Source organism: Salvelinus alpinus, chromosome 39, assembly GCF_045679555.1.
Source record: "Salvelinus alpinus chromosome 39, SLU_Salpinus.1, whole genome shotgun sequence".
Lineage (NCBI taxonomy): Eukaryota > Metazoa > Chordata > Actinopteri > Salmoniformes > Salmonidae > Salvelinus > Salvelinus alpinus.
In genome coordinates, this window is record NC_092124.1 from 293015 (window position 1) to 314740 (window position 21726).

The 21726-nt window shown below is 42.6% G+C and overlaps 1 protein-coding gene across 1 annotated transcript in view; it reads left to right on the forward strand.

Annotated features, from left to right (window-relative positions):
* The first annotated feature begins 8636 nt into the window (after positions 1 to 8636).
* LOC139566654 (storkhead-box protein 2-like) overlaps positions 8637 to 21726 on the forward strand; it is a 72550-nt gene continuing 59460 nt past the window's right edge. Inside the window, exon 1 of the mRNA XM_071387909.1 lies at positions 8637 to 9488. Within this exon, the coding sequence (XP_071244010.1) occupies positions 9167 to 9488 (322 nt within the window). The 5' untranslated portion in view covers positions 8637 to 9166. The remainder of the gene's footprint in view (positions 9489 to 21726) is intronic.

Here is a 21726-nt window from a genome sequence, read left to right on the forward strand (position 1 = left end):
CTGATAAGATAGTACTTTATTAATCCCCCAGAGGGGAAATTTAATTGTACCAGCCAATACATACATTACCAGTAAATAGACCATAAAAACACAAGGTCACACAGACATTAAAAGCAGAACATCCTCAATGGATATTAAAAAAACTTAAGTGTTTGTGTTAAAAAGCCTCATGGCATATGGTAATAAGGATCTGTAGAAATGTTCTGTTTTGGCCTTGGGTAAAATAAATCTGCCTGCCATTGCACTGCAATGTTCCAGCCAGTTACTGTGGAGGAGGTGGCTAGTGTTGGCCTCAATACTTCTAAGCTTTTTGAGGATCTGCTTCTCCAGCATGGGCTCTAGTTTGTCCTGGTTGGTCCCGATGGTAGATCCAACCTTCTTGATGATTTTGTTTAGCCTGTTTGCATCCTCCCTAGTGGTTACCCCCCCAGCAGATTACACTATAAAACAGGACACTAGCCACAACACTATTAAAAAACATTTTGACAATTTTTGAGCAGACATCAAAGGAGCTTCCTTAAAAGTAATAGCCTGTGCTGAGCCTTTTTAAAAACCATTGAGGGGTTCTGTTTCCACTGGGAACAGGCATAATGCACCATTGTATTTCCACGGTGTAGGTACGCTAGAGGTGATGAAGTGGCTCCCAAGTGGCGCAGTGGTCTATGGCACTGCATCTCAGTGCTAGAGGAGTCACTACAGACCTTGGTTCGATTCCAGGCTGTATCACAACTGGCCTTGATTGGGAGTCCCTTTTCCTAGGCCGTCATTGTAAATAAGAATTTGTTCTTAACTAACTTGCCTACTTAAATAAAGGTTAAATAAAAAATGTAAAAATAGGGTGGCGCACAATTGTCCCAGCGTCGTCCGGGGTAGGCCGTCATTGTAAATAAGAATTTGTTCTTAACTGACTTGCCTAGTTAAATAAAGGTTAAATTTAAAACTAAATATAGGTTAAGAACTTTTGTGAAAGAACACAGTTTGAAAGATATGGCAAATGGAAACAAAACCAGATGGACATCAGAAATAGATGGGAGAGGTTGAGGGTAGAGGAAGGACAGAAGTAAAAACAAAAAAAATTGAACTATTGTAAAATAGACTGTGACCATAAAATGTATACAGTATGTATAAGCTGGAAGTAAAGGCCTAAGCGTTGTTGTTCACTAGTTTACTTTAATTAGGGGTGGTAGGGTTAGAAAGTAATAAAGGAAAATATATATTTTTTAAAAGATATATACAGTGGGGAGAACAAGTATTTGATACACTGCCGATTTTGCAGGTTTTCCTACATACAAAGCATGTAAAGGTCTGTAATTTTTATCATAGGTACACTTCAACTGTGAGAGATGGAATCTAAAACAAAAATACAGAAAATCACATTGTATGATTTAAGTAATTAATTTGCATTTTATTGCATGACATAAGATCACCTACCAACCAGTAAGAATTCCGGCTCTCACAGAGCTCTTTCTTTAAGAAGCCCTCCTGTTCTCCACTCATTACCTGTATTAACTACACTTGTTTGGACTCGTTACCTGTATAAAAGACACCTGTCCACACACTCAATCAAACAGACTCCAACCTCTCCACAATGGCCAAGACCAGAGAGCTGTGTAAGGACATCAGGGATAAAATTGTAGACCTGCACAAGGCTGGGATGGGTTACAGGACAATATGCAAGCATCTTGGTGAGAAGGCAACAACTGTTGGCACAATTATTAGAAAATGGAAGAAGTTCAAGATGACGGTCACTGCTCCCCACTGTATGTAGGTACATTTGCCTGCGAAAGTATTCACCCCCTTGGCATTTTTCCTATTTTGTTGCCTTACAACCTGTAATTAAAATAGTATCATTTGATTTGCACAACATGCCTACCACTTTGAAGTTGCAAAATATTTTTTATTGTGAAACAAACAAGAAATAAGACCAAAAAAACTGAACTTTAGCATGCATAACTATTCACCGCCCCGAAGTCAATACTTTGTAGAGCCAGCTTTTGCAGCAATTACAGCTGCAAGTCTCTTGGGTTATGTCTCTATAAGGTTGTCACATCTAGCCACTGGGATTTTTGCCCATTCTTCAAGGTAAAACTGCTCCAGCTCCTTCAAGTTGGATGGGTTCTGCTGGTGTACAGCAATCTTTAAGTCATACCACAGATTCTCAATTGGATTGGGGTCTGGGCCTTTATTAGGCCATTCCAAGACATTTAAATGTTTCCCCTTAAACCACTCAAGTGTTGCTTTAGCAGTATACTTAGGGTCATTGTCCTGCTGGAAGGACAATGTCTCAAATCTCTGGAAGACAAAACAAGTTTCCCTCAAGAATTTCCCTGTATTTAGAGCCATCCATCATTCCTTCAATTCTGACCAGTTTCCTAGTCCCTGCCAATGAAAAACATCCCCACAGCATGATGCTGCCACCACCATGCTTCACTGTGGGGATGGTGTTCTCGGGGTGATGCGAGGTGTTGGGTTTGTGCCAGACATAGCGTTTTCCTTGATGGCCAAAAAGCTCCATTTTAGTCTCCTCTGACCAGAGTACTTTCTACCATATGTTTGGGGAGTCTCCCACATGCCTTTTGGTGAACACCAAACGTGTTTGCTTATTTTTTTCTTGAAGCAATGGCTTTTTTCTGGCCACTCTTCTGTAAAGCCCAGCTCTGTGGTGTGTACAGCTTAAAGTGGTCCTATGGACAGATACTCCAATCTCCGCTGTGGAGCTTTGCAGCTCCTACAGGGTTATCAAATCAAATGTATTTATATAGCCCTTCTTACATCAGCTGATATCTCAAAGTGCTGTACAGAAACCCAGCCTAAAACCCCAAACAGCAAGCAATGCAGGTGTAGAAGCACGGTGGCTAGGAAAATTCCATAGAAAGGCCTAAACCTAGGAAGAAACCTAGAGAGGATCCAGGCTATGAGGGGTGGCCAGTCCTCTTCTGGCTGTGCCGGGTGGAGATTATAACAGAACATGGCCAAGATGTTCAAATGTTCATAAATGACCAGCATGGTCAAATAATAATAATCACAGTAGTTGTAGATCTTTGGTCTCTTTGTTGCCTCTCTGATAAATGCCCACTTGCCTGGTCCGTGAGTTTTGGTGGGCGGCCCTCTCTTGACAGGTTTGTTGTGGTGCCATATTCTTTCCATTTTCTAAATAATGGATTCAATGGTGCTCTGTGGGATGTTCAAAGTTTATGATATTTTTTTATAACCCAACCCGGATCTGTACTTCTCCACAACTTTGACCCTGACCTGTTTGGAGAGCTCCTTGGTCTTCATGGTGCCGCTTGATTGGTGGTGCTCCTTGCTTAGTGGTGCCCCTTGCTTAGTGGTGTTGCAGACTCTGGGGCCTTTCAGAACAGGTGTTAATATACTGAGATCATGTGCCACTTAGATTGCACATAGGTGGATTTTATTTAACTAATTATGTGACTTCTGAAGGTAATTGGTTGCACCAGATCTTATTTGGGGGCTTCATAGCAAAGGGGGTGAATGCATATGCACGCACCACTTTTCCTGTGTTTTTTTTGTTGAATTTAATGAAACAAGTTATTTTTTTCATTTCACTTCACCAATTTGGACTGTTTTGTGTATGTCCATTACATGAAATCCGAATAAAAATCCATTTAAGTTACAGGTTGTAATGCAACAAAATAGGAAAAACGCCAAGGTGGATGAATACTTTTGCAAAGCACTGTATGTATGTACAGTTGAAGTCGGAAGTTTACATACACCTTAGCCAAATACATTTAAACTCAGTTTTTCACAATTACTGACATTTGATCCTAGTAAAAATTCCCTGTCCTAGGTCAGTTAGGATCACCACTTTATTTTAAGAATGTGAAATGTCAGAATAATAGTAGAGAGAATTATTTATTTATTTCGTCACATTCCCAGTGGGTCAGAAGTTTACATACACTCAATTAGTATTTGGTAGCATTGCCTTTAAATTGTTTAACTTGGGTCAAACGTTTTGGGTAGCCTTCCACAAGCTTCCCACAATAAGTTGAGTGAATTTTGTCCCATTCTTCCTGACAGAGCTGGTGTAACTGAGTCAGGTTTGTAGGCCTCGTTGCTCGCACACGCTTTTTCAGTTCTGCCCACACATTTTCTATGGGATTGAGGTCAGGGCTTTGTGATGGACATTCCAATACCTTGACTTTGTTGTCCTTAAGCCATTTTGCCACAACTTTGGAAGTATGCTTGGGGTCATTGTCCATTTGGAAGACCCATTTGAGACCAAGCTTTCCTGACTGATGTCTTGAGATGTTGCTTCAATATATCCACATAATTGTCCTTTCTCATGATGCCATCTATTTTGTGAAGTGCACCAGCCCCTCCTGCAGCAGAGCTGCATGATGCTGCCACCCCCGTGCTTCATGTTTGGGATGGTGTTCTTCGGCTTGCAAGCGTCCCCCTTTTTCTTCCAATTATAACGATGGTCATTATGGCCAAACAGTTCTATTTTGTTTCATCAGACCAGAGTACAATTCTCCAAAAAGTACGATCTTCGTCTCCATGTGCAGTTGCAAACCGTAGTCTGGCTTTTTTATGGCGGTTTTGGAGCAGTGGCTTCTTTCTTGCTGAGAGGCCTTTCAGGTTATGTCGATATAGGACTCGTTTTACTGTGGATATAGATACTTTTGTACCTGTTTCCTCCAGCATCTTCACAAGGTCCTTTGCTGTTGTTTTGGGATTGATTTGCACTTTTCGCACCAAAGTACGTTCCTTCCTGAGCAGTATGACTGCTGTGTGGTCCCATGGTGTTTATACTTGTGTACTATTGTTTGTACAGATGAACGTGGTACCTTCAGGCATTTGCAAATTGCTCCCAAGGATGAACCAGACTTGTGGAGGTCTACAATTTTTTTTCAGAGGTCTTGGCTGATTTCTTTTGATTTTCCCATGATGTCAAGCAAAGAGGCACTGGGTTTGAAGGTAGGCCTTGAAATACATCCACAGGTACACCTCCAATTGACTCAAATTATGTCAATTAGCCTATCAGTAGCTTCTAAAGCCCTGACATAATTTTCTGTAATTTTCCAAGCTGTTTAAAGGCACAGTCAAGTTAGTGTATGTAAACTTCTGACCCACTGGAATTGTGATACAGTGAATGATAAGTGAAATAATCTGTCTGTAAACAATTGTTGGAAAAATTACTTGTGTCATGCACAAAGTAGATGTCCTAACCGACTTGCCAAAACTATAGTTTGTTAACAAGAAATTTGTGGAGTGGTTGAAAAATGATTTTTAATGACTCCAACCTATGTTTACGTAAACTTCCGACTTCAACTGTTTGTATACAGTATGTACCGTGTATATATATATATATATTTGCCAAAGAATATATGGGGGATTGGAAGTGATGCAGACAATTACATTGATGAAAGCTACAATATATATGCAATATTAAAACGAATCTAGCCCCTAAAAAATAATAGTAAAAAAAGGCCCATCAAGGGAGAAACATTCCAAAGCTTTATTCAGAGGTAACTTGATCCTACTGTTCACTGAGTGTATATCACAAATCATTATTCCCTCCTCAAATCTTGTTTCAAAACAGCACACATTACCAATTGTTCGATGAATTATGTTAGATCAGGTAATAACAACAGTTATGAATGTTTAGTTACAATATGACTGATTTTAAATCTGTAAAAAACTAAACAAAGGAAGTTGTACACTCTATATCAGTGTTCCCCCAACAGTGCATGTTTTTGTTGTGGCCCCAAAAAAGGAGCACTCTGAATAGGAACACGATCTGGTTCCACACTAGTATAAACAAACAAAACACTGAACAACTGACATTCTCTATTTCCTTTTGAGGACACAATGGTATTCCTGCTTTGAATGAGAGTCCCCTTCTTTTTTTCTTCTTTTTTGGCAGTGAAAGTAGCACTCGTCAAGTCTTTGTTTTGTTTATTGGATAGGATAGATATAGAGAGGAAAGGTAGAGGAGAAAGTGTGCGTTCTGGATACAGTGGCTTAGACTGTTAGACCGCCGTTAGACCACCGTTAGACCACCGTTAGACCGCTACACGACGAGAGTCCCTCTCTTACAATAATAAAAGGTTTGGGACTTAGTGAAAAGTGCTAAATAAATGCAATGCAATCGAATTGTATCATATATGAGTTTCACCTAAATACATAAACATTATTATACACTATATTGCTATTGTATTGTTGATTTTCAAGTTATAATAAGCTGTTGTGGTCACAGTATTGTCTAAACACAATGTGAGACATAATATTTATTTGTTAGGTGTGTTCACACACCCCAAGCCTAACATAAAATAGTTAAAACGAAGTGATAGTGTGTATCACTGTTATACATTTTGGACAAAGTGACACTTTCCTTCTTTTTCAACCCTAGCTCATTAAAAACGTACCTGGTGACCTGAGGCTACTTCATGCATTTGTAAGAATTCTCCCTTTTGAAATGTGCCGTCTTTAAGATACTGTATTAAATACCCTCAACTATTGAAATAAAGCCTACCCTTGAATACTTTTTGAATACTTTCTACCTGAATGCCAGTGGCAAGTACTTCTTTATAACTTTGGTCATGATGTGAAATATTGTTATATTGTTTTGAATTTCTGGGACAATAACCAATAGTGAATCAGGAATAAGCAGTTGCTTGAATGGAGAGTGTCTGGGTTGGCCTGGACTCTGACAGTTAAATAAGCAACTTTAAGTTTCAAACACCATTTTTGAACATGTTCCATTTTTCAATATTTTCTCTCAAGGAATTAAATTCCTTCACGTATAAAGGCATTAATTCTGTAGTGCTGCAGATATTTCAGCATTTTAGCTTGACCTTTTTTTCTTTAGACCAGGTAGATGGAATTGCTATTAGTTATGGCCCGCCACTACTAATATTGATCAATTTGCTCAGTTGAGTAATTGCTTTTTAATTGCATAATAGAGTTGTGTGTTTTGTAATTCCACAAGAGGAATATGCCTACTATTCCTTAGTTCACTTGTGTAGCCCTACAAAACTGCTCAACTATGCAAGCAATTACTGAGCCTACAGTAGCCTAGCCTACTAAGTAAACATCATCACTAGCCTACAGTAGCCTAGACTACTAAGTAAACATCATCACTAGCCTACCGTAGCCTAGCCTACTAAGTAAACATCATCACTAGCCTACATAGCTTACACCAACGTGGAATCAGAGCATTTCGTATTATTCTGTATGTAAATCCGAGACACTCCATTTTGTATTAATTGTGGATATCCATTTCATATGATATGTTACAAATTACGGTATGATATGTTACGAATTGCAGTTAGTACAATATGTTACGAATTGCAATTCGTACAATATGTTACAAATTTCCAAAACGTATGATATATTATGAATTCCAATTTGTTGTGGCTAACGTTAGATAGGTGGCTAGGTCGCTAACGTTAACTAGCTGGCTAACATTAGCTCTAGGGGTTAAGGTTAGGGTTAAGGGTTAAGGTTACAGTTAGCTAAAAGGGCTAAAGTTAGGGAGTGAGTAACAGGTGCGCTCTCTCGCTTTAATAGCTGGGTGCTCTGCCATATATGACAATAACTTAAAATGAAATCCCAAGTTCAAGAAATGAAATCCCAAGTTCAAGAAATGACAAAAAGATGTCCCCTCATTTCACCTTTTTATTTTCGGCCATATAGGCTAACACATTTAGTCAGTTATGACCTCATCAGAGCATCAGAGCAACGGATATTTCACCAGATGTATAAATGTGAAGCATCCGGTTGGCATTTCCACTCACTACCAAATATGGAGATGAGAGGAAACCCAGTGGCCAGCAGTGGGAGAAGATGGAGCAAAATGGATTTTGGCTAACATTCTGGCATTTTTTTATTTATAGATGAAACGTTATGTCCAAACAATTTAATGTTTCCAATACTAGAATTTGTATCAAACAGAGTATACCACGTTTTGGTTTTGTAGACTTTACCCTTTGCCAAAGTATTTAAAAAAGGCATTGTTTAGAAGGAGTGCAAGGGCGAATTGAGTTATTGCACATGCACATTTCACAGAGTAGGCATTCCCTAACGGAAATACGCAAATAAAGGCTAGAATGCATTAATAGGATCTAACTAGCTCGTGCTTGGCTCTACCCACCTCCTTGCTTGTTCTGCCCACTATGATTAATTTACTCCCATTGGAAACGACAGGCTCTGGTCTATCTTGGGTTAGTTATAAAAATATTTGGTATTTTATGTAACCATACCAAAGGTAACATATCATCGTAATTTGAGTGTCCCGGATTTACATTTACTATGATACGTCTAGTCTATGAGACCAGTCTGCCTACACAGGTGGTCTATACATCCATCGCCTGTCATTTGACTGTCAAATGTTTTTATTTTCACCTGTTGCAATGCCCCGGTATGGAGCTCATCATGTTCAGAGGGTTGGCTGTAGGTGGAGTTATGGTCAAATATTTGGTGGTCCTGTTCCTCTTCAAATTGGCTTCTATCTTCTCAAAGAACCGAGGGGTTGACTGAGAATGGTATGCACTAGGCTATGTGTCAGGCGTTTTACACAGAACAGAAGAAAATGTAACCCAGTTTGGATTATGTATTCCTTTTTGGATGAATGCGGAGACGCGGTGCGCCCTCGTTGAATGGGAGGCTGCCTTTGCGCACCAAATGAAGTCATGAACGGCCGAACGATGAAGTCATCGCCTGCACTTGCAGCTATAATCCCTGTGGACTGACCGATCGATGTACACACACAGATGAGGGATTCTCACCGTCTTGGGAAGTGGGTCATGGAATAATCGGTTCACCTATTTTCTTTGAAAGGCCATATGTGGAAGCTTGGGTTTGAGAGTTAATTTGTCTGTTAAATTGGTATGCTACTGTCGCCTGATAAAAACGTTTGACATGTTGAGATTCGTTTTTGGACACAGATAGTGATAACATTTATTGTAAGAATAGGCTATAGCCTACATTTCTATTTTGCGTGATGCAGATCAAATGTGTGCTGTCAGGTTTGTGTGGTAGCCTACAGTTTTCAATAGACCTAAATCAAGATTGAAACATCAAAAAGATGTGCACGTTTTGGAAATATATCAAAGTACGGAATAAAACATACTGTAAAACATGCTGCTCTGAGAAATTGGACGTTATCATTCATGGTGTAGCGGAGAACGAAGCAATTTAAGACATGGATAAGTTTCTGCAGCTCGCGCCTCACTCCCTGGGCATAGTGCTGTCTCGGGTAGGCGCCGAGGAGTCGCCCGCGGTAACCGACAAGCTCCAGCAACATCACACGGGCTACGATATATTTGCCGACTTCAAAGCCGTCAACATGCAGCACTTCTGGAATAAGAAAGTGACAGATGCGATATCGGAGACTTTCTTCCTAGGCTGGATTGACGAGGATGTCCTGCTGATCCAAGGGAAGGAACACCACCTCGAGGTGCTCAGAGAGGGATGGACGAGGCGGGCTCTCAAACCGCCCGGAGGGTTCGAGATCAAGTGTATAGGTAAGACTGTACTTAATGAATCTTATAGGCTACCAGTGATTATCGTCATAATACCATCCAGGCAGGTTGTTGTCACTTGTTTGTTTGGTTTATTGAGTAGCTAAAGGTACGTTTCAGGTCATCTGAACACTGTGGTGATCCACTCTACACAATAGGATAGTGCGGCTCAACTTCAATGGATAACAGTAGGCCTTTCTGACTGGGCACACACTGGTTGAATCAACGTTGTTTCGATGTAATTGTAGAATAAGGGTCGAATTGACATTTGTGCCCATTGGGATGTGATCAAATGGAATGTGCAAGACTCATGGCGCCCAGGAGGGGTAATGGAGAACCCTGAGGCTAGCAGAAGAGTAAAAATACATTTTAATGTATAGCCCTCCCTGTGGTTTGCTTAATTCCCACTTTCCTCACCATTGTTCAGCTAGTATGGGAAATATGTGTGATGGGACTTTGGAGTTTCTCTTTAAATTATTGGGATATGTTTGTATTTCAGTTAAACAATCAGAGCAGTAGAGATGCACAGTGGTGTGTTTGTATATGATGAAGTTTGGGGACATGTGAAGTTCAACTGCGATTGTGTCTAGTCGCTCACTCATAAATGCTTTGAAAGTCTGAACAAAATCTGCTTTTAGGGAGAGTAGGCTATTTGTGTGTGTTTTTTTTTATGTACTGTAAGCAAGAAAGTAATCAAGAAACCAAATACCTACCGAGAAACACCATTGCTTTGTCACAATTGCTCCTAACTCAAATCAGGATTTGGGAAGAGACAAAGTTCAGGACCATGTAAACATCTCTCTCTCTTACTCACTCTCTCGACCACATCAACAATTTCAAAGGGATGGGAAAGTTGCAAAACAGTAAAATATTGATTGAGAAAAAGTGGGATATTCTGTGCTTATTTGTCCATGGACGGGGATACCATGTGTAACAGGGTTATATTGGTGATTCCCCTTGCCACTTTATTGTTAAGCCAATGGGTTTTTGGTTTTAGTTTTGTCTTGCCTTCACCTACTCAACATGGCATCTTATTGGCTGGTTTGCGTAGCTTGCTTACGAGGGAGGATGTTTCAGTTAGAATCGTCCCAGTGAACAAGCACCAAACCAGCGGTAAGTTGTTGGTTGCAAAGCACTGTACATCAAAAGTGATTTTTATACTCCCAAGTGATGATTTAAGTGTACAATTTATATAAATGTGTTTGTAAATGTTATTCGAACATCACACATAAGATGCAGTGTTTTTTGGAGAATATTGGTTGTGCATTTTGGTTGTAAAGAATTCCCGCCAGTACTAGCTAGCAACTTACTGTGTCTGGTGGGGGGGGGTTCATATATTTTGTACAGTGCGTGAGTGCAGAGTTGGATGGTGAGCCGTGCATTGCATGACGTGCAATTTTGTGCTGTTCCTATCAGGTACATTGTTAAAGATATTATATTGTATATTGTAATTGTATTATTTTGGTAACTATATGGCCCAGTGAACAAGCACCAAACCAGCGTGCGTGAGTGCAGAGTTGGATGGTGAGCCGTGCATTGCATGACGTGCAATTTTGTGCTGTTCCTATCAGAATAAATCTCCATGACTGGTGCTACACTTTGGAGTTCGTGTCGAGGATTGATTGTACACAACGCAAGAAGAGTACTGTTACAGTGGTGCCGTGACCCGGATGTTTTAGCCGTGTCTGAATCCTGGCTTAGGAAGACCACTAAAAATTCTGACATTTTCATCCCTAACTACAAGATTTTCAGACAAGATAGAACGGCCAAAGGGGGCGGTGTTGCAATCTACTGCAAAGATTGCCTGCAGAGTTCTGTTTTACTATCCAGGTCTGTTCCCAAACAATTTGAACTTCAAAAATCCACCTCTCTAAAAACAAGTCTCTCACCGTTGCCGCCTGCTATAGACCACCCTCTGCCCCCAGCTGTGCTCTGGACACCATATGTGAACTGATTGCCCCCCATCTATCTTCAGAGCCTAAATTGGAACATGCTTAACACCCCAGCCATCCTACAATCTAAGCTTGATGCCTTCAATCTCACACAAATTATCAATGAACCTACCAGGTACCACCCCAAATCCGTAAACACGGGTACCCTCATAGATATCATCCTAACCAACTTGCCCTCCAAATACACCACCTCTGCTGTTTTCAACCAAGATCTCAGCGATCACTGCCTCATTGCCTGCATTCGTAATGGGTCAGCGGTCAAACGACCTCCACTCATCACTGTCAAACGCTCCCTGAAACACTTCAGCGAACAGGCCTTTCTAATCGACCTGGCCGGGGTATCCTGGAAGGATATTGATCTCATCCCGTCAGTAGAGGATGCCTGGTTATTTTTTTTAAATGCCTTCCTCACCATCTTAAATAAGCATGCCCCATTCAAGAAATGTGGTTACAAAGAGGAAAACGTATTTGTATGTGGTTCCAGCCTCCATGAAAGCAATGGTGTTGAAGGGTGTCCATGATGAAGCTGGTCACCAGGGCCAACAGAGAACAGTCTACCTGACAAGACAGAGGTTCTTCTGGCATGGCCTGGAGAGGGAGGTAAAGGCATATGTGAAGTGCTGCAGGAGATGCGTCGTGAGCAAGACTCCTGATCCGGAAGCGAGAGCTCCTCTTGAGAGCATAATAACAACTGAGCCTCTTGAACTAGTGTGCATAGACTTCTGGTCTGCAGAAGATTCTTCAAACAAGTCCTTGGATGTGCTCGTTGTTACTGACCACTTTACCAAATTGGCTCATGCCTTCTTGTGTCCGAACCAGTCTGCTAAGTCAGTAGCTCATCAGTTGTGGAACAACTATTTCTGTGTCTACGGGATGCCTCGCCGTATACACTCAGACCAGGGAGCCAACTTCGAGAGCGCTTTAATAGCCGAACTGTTGAGTGTTGCAGGGGTTCAGAAGTCTCACACCACGCCGTACCATCCGATGGGGAACGGGTCCTGCGAAAGGATGAATAGGACGTTGGGAAACATGATCCGGGCCCTGCCAACGAGAGCAAAGCACAGATGGCCTCAGGCGCTGAAGTCCCTCACATTTGCGTACAATTGTACAATCCACGAGACCACAGGCTTTGCCCCTTTCCTGCTAATGTTTGGGAGGACGCCAAGACTGCCTGTTGACATAGTCTTTGGCTCTGTCATAGAGAACCCAGAAGTTGTCGACTATGACCAGTTTGTTCAGTCTTTGAGGAGAGATCTGAAAGAAGCCATGAATACAGCACAGGCATCTGCAGCGAAGCAGTTGAAGAGGCATGCTGACCTTTATGACAGAAGAGTCAGAGGAGCACCAGTGGAGGTTGGGGATCGAGTGTTGCTGGCTAACAAGGGGGAGCGGGGAAAGCGGAAGCTCGCTGACCGTTGGGAGGATACTGTCTACCTTGTCACTGGGTTGAATGCTGACAGCCACACTTTTAAGATTCAGAACAGCTCCACTGGACGGGAGAAGACGGTACATCGCAACCTGATAATGCCAGTCAACTTCCTTCCTCTTCCCCATGCTGCCGTTGATGAGGGAACAGACATGTCTGGATTAACAGAGTCTGAGGGCATGAATGACAGCCTTATGGTCTCAGCTGCCATGGACACTGCAGTGGATGATGATGCTGAGTACAGAACAAGAGTGTGGGTGTCAGAATTGCCTTCTGAAGGAACAGGTGACACAAGCCTGGAGGGTGATGTGCGATCCTTGGATGCTCAGGATGTTCCACCTTTGGATTCGGTGGGAGATATACTGCAGCTGGAAGGTCTGCCTCGATCAGAGAGTCTTCAAGAATCTGACCGAGACCGTAACAGTGTAGTGAGTGAGCTAATTGACCAGTCTACTTACGATATCCGTACTGACCTACCAAACTCGGACCATTCCTTACCTGATCAGTTACAGACGGACTGTGTTGACAGACCCACTATTGCAACAGTACAAAACACTGTTACCCCTTATGCAGTTGAAGGTAGTCGGGGTCGTATTAGGTCAAGGGCAGGAAGACTATTTAAACCAGTGTCAAGACTGATTGAGATTATGAATCAGCAGACAGTTAGCTCTTGAAGGTTAAATATGTGAATAGAGGGTCAATGGTATTGACATCTTTTATTTGTTTTGCTTTTACATCATTGTGACCATGATTAGAGGTTGCAAGCTGGTAATGTGACGGATATGATCAACTCTCTTATGGTAGTTTATTTTATTACTTGGATGTTTTAAAGTCACTGAGTGTACTTAACATGTAACAGGCATGTTTACCTATGAGGGCTAAGGGGATTGATCAACCGCTTTTCACTCTAATTCTCAAGGAGAATAGTCTAATGACTGGAATATTTAGTGACTGATTTAAAGCAGGGTCTGCATCCTTGATATACACAGCTTTACCTTTTAGTTTCTCTATTAGGTAGTATAAAAATATCTCCATTTTTTTTCTCTGGATTATTCTGTACATATGTTGAGTGTTTCTGTATCTGGTATGTTTGCACAGTGCTGTTTTGTATTTTTATTATTTTTCTTTGCAAGTGGAATTCAGTAGGGGGGAGTGTAACAGGGTTATATTGGTGATTCCCCTTGCCACTTTATTGTTAAGCCAATGGGTTTTTGGTTTTAGTTTTGTCTTGCCTTCACCTACTCAACATGGCATCTTATTGGCTGGTTTGCGTAGCTTGCTTACGAGGGAGGATGTTTCAGTTAGAATCGTCCCAGTGAACAAGCACCAAACCAGCGGTAAGTTGTTGGTTGCAAAGCACTGTACATCAAAAGTGATTTTTATACTCCCAAGTGATGATTTAAGTGTACAATTTATATAAATGTGTTTGTAAATGTTATTCGAACATCACACATAAGATGCAGTGTTTTTTGGAGAATATTGGTTGTGCATTTTGGTTGTAAAGAATTCCCGCCAGTACTAGCTAGCAACTTACTGTGTCTGGTGGGGGGGGGGTTCATATATTTTGTACAGTGCGTGAGTGCAGAGTTGGATGGTGAGCCGTGCATTGCATGACGTGCAATTTTGTGCTGTTCCTATCAGGTACATTGTTAAAGATATTATATTGTATATTGTAATTGTATTATTTTGGTAACTATATGGCCCAGTGAACAAGCACCAAACCAGCGTGCGTGAGTGCAGAGTTGGATGGTGAGCCGTGCATTGCATGACGTGCAATTTTGTGCTGTTCCTATCAGAATAAATCTCCATGACTGGTGCTACACTTTGGAGTTCGTGTCGAGGATTGATTGTACACAACGCAAGAAGAGTACTGTTACACATGCCCTCCCTGACCTTACCATCGAAGCAGGAAGCATTGTTAAACTTGAATGTTTCCCTGATAGCTAATAACCACAGACAAATACAGTCTCTAATCTAATGAGGTCTCTATATTAATGCTCATGCAAAGTTACTAGTGCTAATAGTCTTGCTTGGCCGGCGGAGTGCTGAACATACTACGGATGGGGAAGACTCTGTCTGCTGACCCACCTTTCATCTGACAAAACACAGTCATACTGTATCAGGTTCATGTCTTACTGAGTGCTGGAAGTTGAATTCATATTCACAACAGTCAATAATCACATGCACATTGACTTGACTTAAAGGTGAGGAAATAGAGCTTTTGAAATTGAAAACAATGGTTGGCTTTGGATAGCAAAGTTCAGAGTCACAAGTTGGTCTAACCTATTAAGTTTGTTTGGTTAGAGTAAGCTGGTCTGATACTCCCATGTCTGGAGAAACTAAGGTGGGGCTTATAATCACTGGCAGATTACAGAATTCTCCACATATTTCTAATTCCTATGTTAGGTCATTCTATTTAGTATGTGGCTCTGCTGGACATTTTCTGATAGTGTTGTGTGTGGGTGGGCTGTACTTCAGCCCACAATCTGTATCACAATCAGCACTTTCTTCTGCATTAACCTCTCCCATAGATGAGTGGGATGGCCATGGTTACTTAGACTAGTTAGAAGTCTAGGAAAGTTGTTTCTGTTTACTTGGGACACATGTATATCTGAGGTCTGCTCGTTCCTCCCGCTTTCCATTCTGAACACACACAGCATGCTAGTAGATACCTACAGACTTCCAGTCACTGCACTAACGCTAGTTAGCATTGGCTCGCTAAACAGCCTCTAACTACCTTCATACTGGACACAGAGATATAAAAATGGTATCCACAAGACTCTTGAGAAGTAGATCATTTTTAATCATTGCCAAAATCCTGAAGTATCCCTTTAACGAGGGTTATCTCACCTGCCAGAGTTTTTGTTTTTGTCCGTTTCTGTTAGGTGCAATTGTGAACAATAGTCGTGTCAGACCTCAAATAAATCTAATAGGCCAATAATAATTCGATGCAGATCAAGGATCAATTGTCCTACCGGTGATCTGGTTAGATGTCCATGCACTCGACATTTGAAGGCCTGAAAACCAAAGGGCTTAAGTTGATCAAGCCATGTGGGGTGGGCTTTGCCATTTGTAGAAGATCGAAAATCACATCAATTATTGTTTTTTACATTTTCGCTTTAAGCAGACAAAACGTTAAATGTATATTTGATGCCAGTTGTTTGTCATATGGTATTTGGCTGATTTATAAATTGCTGTAGGGTTGAGATGTCTTCAGTCCTGAACAATGTCCGGAATTGATAAGCTACTGAACAACTAAATATCACCCAAGAGAGCGTTGTGTTTCTTTGAATGTCAAAGCTCTTGCATGTAATCTGATTTGTCGATTGCAGCATCCGTCAGCAAACGTTTTTTGCTCTTATGTGTGTGCATCCGTTGACATGTCATTGTGGTCGTCACTGAGTAACGAGGAGCGTAGTTGATGCAGCTGCTCCATGTGCCTACCCGCTGGGTACAGATGTAAATTCAACGTCTATTCCACATTGGTTCAACGTCATTTCGTTGAAATTACTTGGAAACAACATTGATTCAACCAGTGTGTGCCCAGTGGGTAGGTACCCTACGTTCCCGACTCTATTTATCTGGCACCAATTTGACAGAGATAGTGGAAGAATGTTGTCCCTGGTTTTCTCAAGGTTAAAACCCACACACAACCATTGAATTGAGGAAGGAAAGGTGCATCCCACCTCATCAGGAAAGCCCATAGAAGCTGTGACTGTGGGGCCTATTCGATTAAACTTTCTAACCGGTTTCCAGGTCAAGTCAAAAAACAACATCCAAAGCAAAATGTGCATTCATGTACTCAAAGAAACACTGTTTTCAGGTTGAAACCAAAAGAAAACTATTGTTAGTGGATTGAAACATGCTTTTTCTCGCTGTGTGGAAAGCCTGTTGTTTTTCACCTTTTCAACTGGAAATCTGGTTACTAGTTTAATTGAATGAAAGCCCTTTGTTTCCATTTGCAGGCTTCTAACAGAGGGGCTACGAGAAGTGTCCCATGCAGGAAGGAAAGTAGAGGGTCTGTTCAGGAAAGGAACCATGCTAAACACTGAAGCACTCTCCCTGATGGAAGGAAGAGGAGGGGCCTGGAAGAGAGAATTGGGGGAAACGATAGACGTCACAGAAATGATTCTGGCAGTATATCCCAAGTGGTAACTGGAATGACTCTGGCTGTATTTCCAACAGGGTGAAAGGAATAACTCTGACAGATTTTCCCAAGAGGTGGGTTGGGGCCCCACTGATGCGTTGAGAGGAATTCCTCTCTAGGGTTGCAACAAGACTGGGTACCGTCCAGAAACATGTTTAATTATTTTTATTTTATTTCACCTTTATTTAACCAGGTAGGCTAGTTGAGAACAAGTTATCATTTACAACTGCGACCTGGCCAAGATAAAGCAAAGCAGTTCGACACATACAACAACACAGAGTTACACATGGAATAAACAAACATACAGTCAATAATACAGTAGAAAAAGCCTATATACAGTGTGTGCAAATGAGGTAGGATAAGGGAGGTAAGGCAATAAATAGGCAATGGTGGCGAAGTAATTACAATATAGCAATTAAACACTGGAATGGTAGATGTGTAGAAGATGAATGTGCAAGTAGAGATACTGGGGTGCAAAGGAGCAAGATAAATAAATGCAGTATGGGAATGAGGTAGTTGGATGGGCTATTTAAAGATGGGCTATGTACAGGTGCAGTGATCTATGAGGTGCTCTGACAGCTTGTGCTTAAAGCTAGTGAGGGAGAAATGAGTCTCCAGCTTCAGTGATTTTTGCAGTTCGTTCCAGTCATTGGCAGCAGAGAACTGGAAGGAAAGGCGGCCAAAGGAAGAATTGGCTTTGGGGGTGACCAGTGAGATATACCTGCTGGAGCGCCTGCTACGGGTGGGTGCTGCTATGGTGACCAGTGAGCTGAGATAAGGCGGGGCTTTACCTAGCAGAGACTTGTAGATGACCTGGAGCCAGTGGGTTTGGTGATGAGTATGAAGCGAGGGCCGGCCAACGAGAGCGTACAGGTCGCAGTGGTGGGTAGTATATGGGGCTTTGGTGACAAAACAGATGGCACTGTGATAGACTGCATCCAATTTGTTGAGTAGAGTCTTGGAGGCTATTTTGTAAATGACATCGCCGAAGTCGAGGAGAGGTAGGATGGTCAGTTTTACAAGGGTATGTTTGGCAGCATGAGTGAAGGATGCTATGTTGCGAAATAGGAAGCCGATTCTAGATTTAATTTTGGATTGGAGATGCTTAATGTGAGTCTGGAAGGAGAGTTTACAGTCTAACCAGACACCTAGGTATTTGTAGTTGTCCACATATTCTAAGTCAGAACCGTCCAGAGTAGTGATGCTGGACGGGCAGGCAGGTGCGGGCAGTGATCGGTTGAAGAGTATGCATTTAGTTTTACTTGCATTTAAGAGCAGTTGGAGGCCATGGAAGGAGAGTTGTATGGCATTGAAGCTCGTCTGGAGGTTAGTTAGCACAGTGTCCAAAGAAGGGCCAGAGGTATACAGAATGGTGTCGTCTGCGTAGAGGTGGATCAGAGAATCACCCGCAGCAAGAGCGACATCATTGATGTATACAGAGAAGAGATTTGCCCCGAGAATTGAACCCTGTGGCAACCCCATAGAGACTGCCAGAGGTCCGGACAACAGGTCCTCCGATTTGACACACTGAACTCTATCAGAGAAGTAGTTGGTGAACCAGGCGAGGCAATCATTTGAGAAACCAAGGCTGTTGAGTCTGCCGATAAGAATGTGGTGATTGACAGAGTCGAAAGCCTTGGCCAGGTCGACGAATACGGCTGCACAGTAATGTCTCTTAACGATGGCGGTTATGATATCGTTTAGGACCTTGAGCGTGGCTGAGGTGCACCCATGACCAGCTCTGAAACCAGATTGCATAGCGGAGAAGGTACGGTGGGATTCGAAATGGTCGGTAATCTGTTAACTTGGCTTAGAAAGGCAGGATAGGATAGATATAGGTCTGTAGCAGTTTGGGTCTAGAACTTCTCCCCCTTTGAAGAGGGGGATGACCGCGGCAGCTTTCCAATCTTTGGGAATCTCAGACAATACGAAAAAGAGGTTGAACAGGCTAGTAATAGGGGTTGCAACAATTCCGTCAGATCATTTTAGAAAGAGAGGGTCCAGATTGTCTATCCCGGCTGATTTGTAGGGGTCCAGATTTTGCAGCTCTTTCAGAACATCAGCTATCTGGATTTGGGTGAAGGTGAAATGGGGAAGGCTTGGGCGAGTTGCTGTGGGGGGTGCAGGGCTGTTGACCGGGGTAGGGGTAGCCAGGTGGAAACCATGGCCAGCTGTAGAAAAATGCTTATTGAAATTCTCAATTATAGTGGATTTATCTTGGTGACAGTGTTTCCTAGCCTCAGTGCAGTGGGCAGCTGGGAGGAGGTGCTCTTATTCTCCATGGACTTTACAGTGTCCCAGAACTTTTTTGAGTTTGTGCTACAGGATGCAAATTTCTGCTTGAAAAAGCTAGCCTTAGCTTTCCTAACTGCCTGTGTATATTGGTTCCTAACTTCCCTGAAAAGTTGCATATCACGGGGGCTATTCGATGCTAATGCAGAACGCCACAGGATGTTTTTGTGCTGGTCAAGGGCAGTCAGATCTGGAGAGAACCAAGGGCAATATCTGTTCCTGGTTAAAAAAATAAGTTGAATGGGGCATGCTTATTTAAGATGATGTGGAAGACACTTTTAAAGAAAAACCAGGCATCCTCTACTGATGGGATGAGGTCAAAATCCTTCCAGGATACCTAGGCCAGGTCGATTAGAAAGGCCTGCTCGCTGAAGTGTTTTAGGGAGCGTTTGACAGTGATGAGGGGTGGTCGTTTGACCGCAGACTCATTACGGATGCAGGCAATGAGGCAGTGATCGCTGAGATCTTGGTTGAAAACAGCAGAGGTGTATTTGGAGGGCAGGTTGGTTAGGCTGATATCTATGAGGGTGCCCGTGTTTACGGATTTGGGGTTGTACATGGTGGATTCATTGATCATTTGTTTGAGATTGAGGGCATCAAGCTTAGATTGTAGGATGGCTGAGGTGTTAAGCATGTCCCAGTTTAGGTCACCTAGCAGCACGGGCTCTGAAGATAGATGGGGGGCAATCAATTCACATATGGTGTCCAGGGCACAGCTGGGGGCAGAGGGTGGTATATAGCAAGCGGCAACGGTGAGAGACTTGTTTCTGGAAAGGTGAATTTTTAAAAGTAGAAGCTCGAATTGTTTCGGTACAGACCTGGATAGTAAGAGAGAACTCTGCAGGCTATCTCTGCAGTAGATTGCAACACCGCCCCCTTTGGTAGTTCTATCTTTTCAGAAAATGTTATAGTTAGGGATGGAAATTTCAGGGTTTTTGGTGGTCTTCCTAAGCCAGGATTCAGACACGGCTAGGACATCCGTGTTGGCAGAGTGTGCTAAAGCAGTAAATAAAACAAACTTAGGGAGGAGGCTTCTAATGTTAACATGCATGAAACCAAGGCTTTTACGGTTACAGAAGTCAACAAATGAGAGCACCTGGGGAGTAGGAGTGGAGTTAGGCATTGCAGGGCCTGGATTAACCTCTACATCACCAGAGGAACAGAGGAGGAGCAGGATAAGGGTACGGCTAAAGGCTATCAGAACTGGTCGTCTAGTGCGTTCGGAACAGAGTTAAAGGAGCAGGTTTCTGGGCGCGATAGAATAGATTCAAGGCATAATGTATAAGGGCTAGAGGTATAAGGGCTAGAGGCTCTATAAGACAATAATCACTAACCAGGACAGTAATGGACAAGGCATATTGATATTAGGGAGAGGCATGCGTAGCCGAATGATCATAGAGGTCCAGTGAGTGGTTGGGCTGGCTGGAGACACGGCGGTTCAGAGAGCTAGCAGGCCGGGGCTAGCAAGCTAGCAGAAGGGCCTTATAGGGACGTCACGACGGAGGAAAGTCTGTTTTAGCCTCCGCATGCGGTGACGTCGATAGACCAGTCGTGATGGATTAGTAGGGTTCCGAGTAGCAGAGGGGTACAAGTCCAATTTGCAAAATAGGTATAGTGGCCGAAGAAATTGGCCGATGGATCTATTCAGCTAATAGTCTAATATGCTCTAGACAGCTAGGGGGCCGCGGCTAGCAGGCTAGCAGATGGGCATTCAGGGGACGTTGCGATATAGGAGCCAGTTGAGTACCACACGAGCAGATTGCGTCGGTAGTCCAGTCGTGAAGGATCGGCGGGGTTCCGTGCCCCGTACCGGCAGTAGAAGGGGTCCGGGTATTGTAGCCCAGGAGTGGCTGATGGGCCTCTTCAGCTAGTTGGGAGATGGGCCTAGCATGGGCTAGCTCCAGGCTAATTGGTGCTCACTTCGGGACAGAGACATTAGCCAGGAGTAGTCACTCAGATTGCAGCTAGCTAGCTGCGATGATCTAGGTGAAAAGGTTCAGAACTTGCGGTAGGAATCCGGGGATATGGAGAGAAAATAGGTCCGGTATGCTCTGGTTTGAATCGCGTTGTACAAACTGGCAAGAGCTTTCCGAGCTAAAGGTTAGCTGATGACCGCTAGCAGTGGTTAGCTGACTACTAGCTAGTGAGCTGGCTAGCTTCTGTTGGGGGATTCCGGTTCCGTGGTAAATAAAAATACTTTAGAAAAAAACAGATCCACACCACATTGGGTGAGGCGGGTTGCAGGAGAGTATTTTGAAGTTGAGGTTTAGAAAAATATAATAAAGATATGCAAAGAAAAATATATAAAAATATTAATACATGGTACACGACAAGACGAGGACAAAGACGTCTGACTGCTATGCCATCTTGGATACTACTTGGTGGTCATGATGGGGGGAAAAAACTTTGAAATATACAGTATAT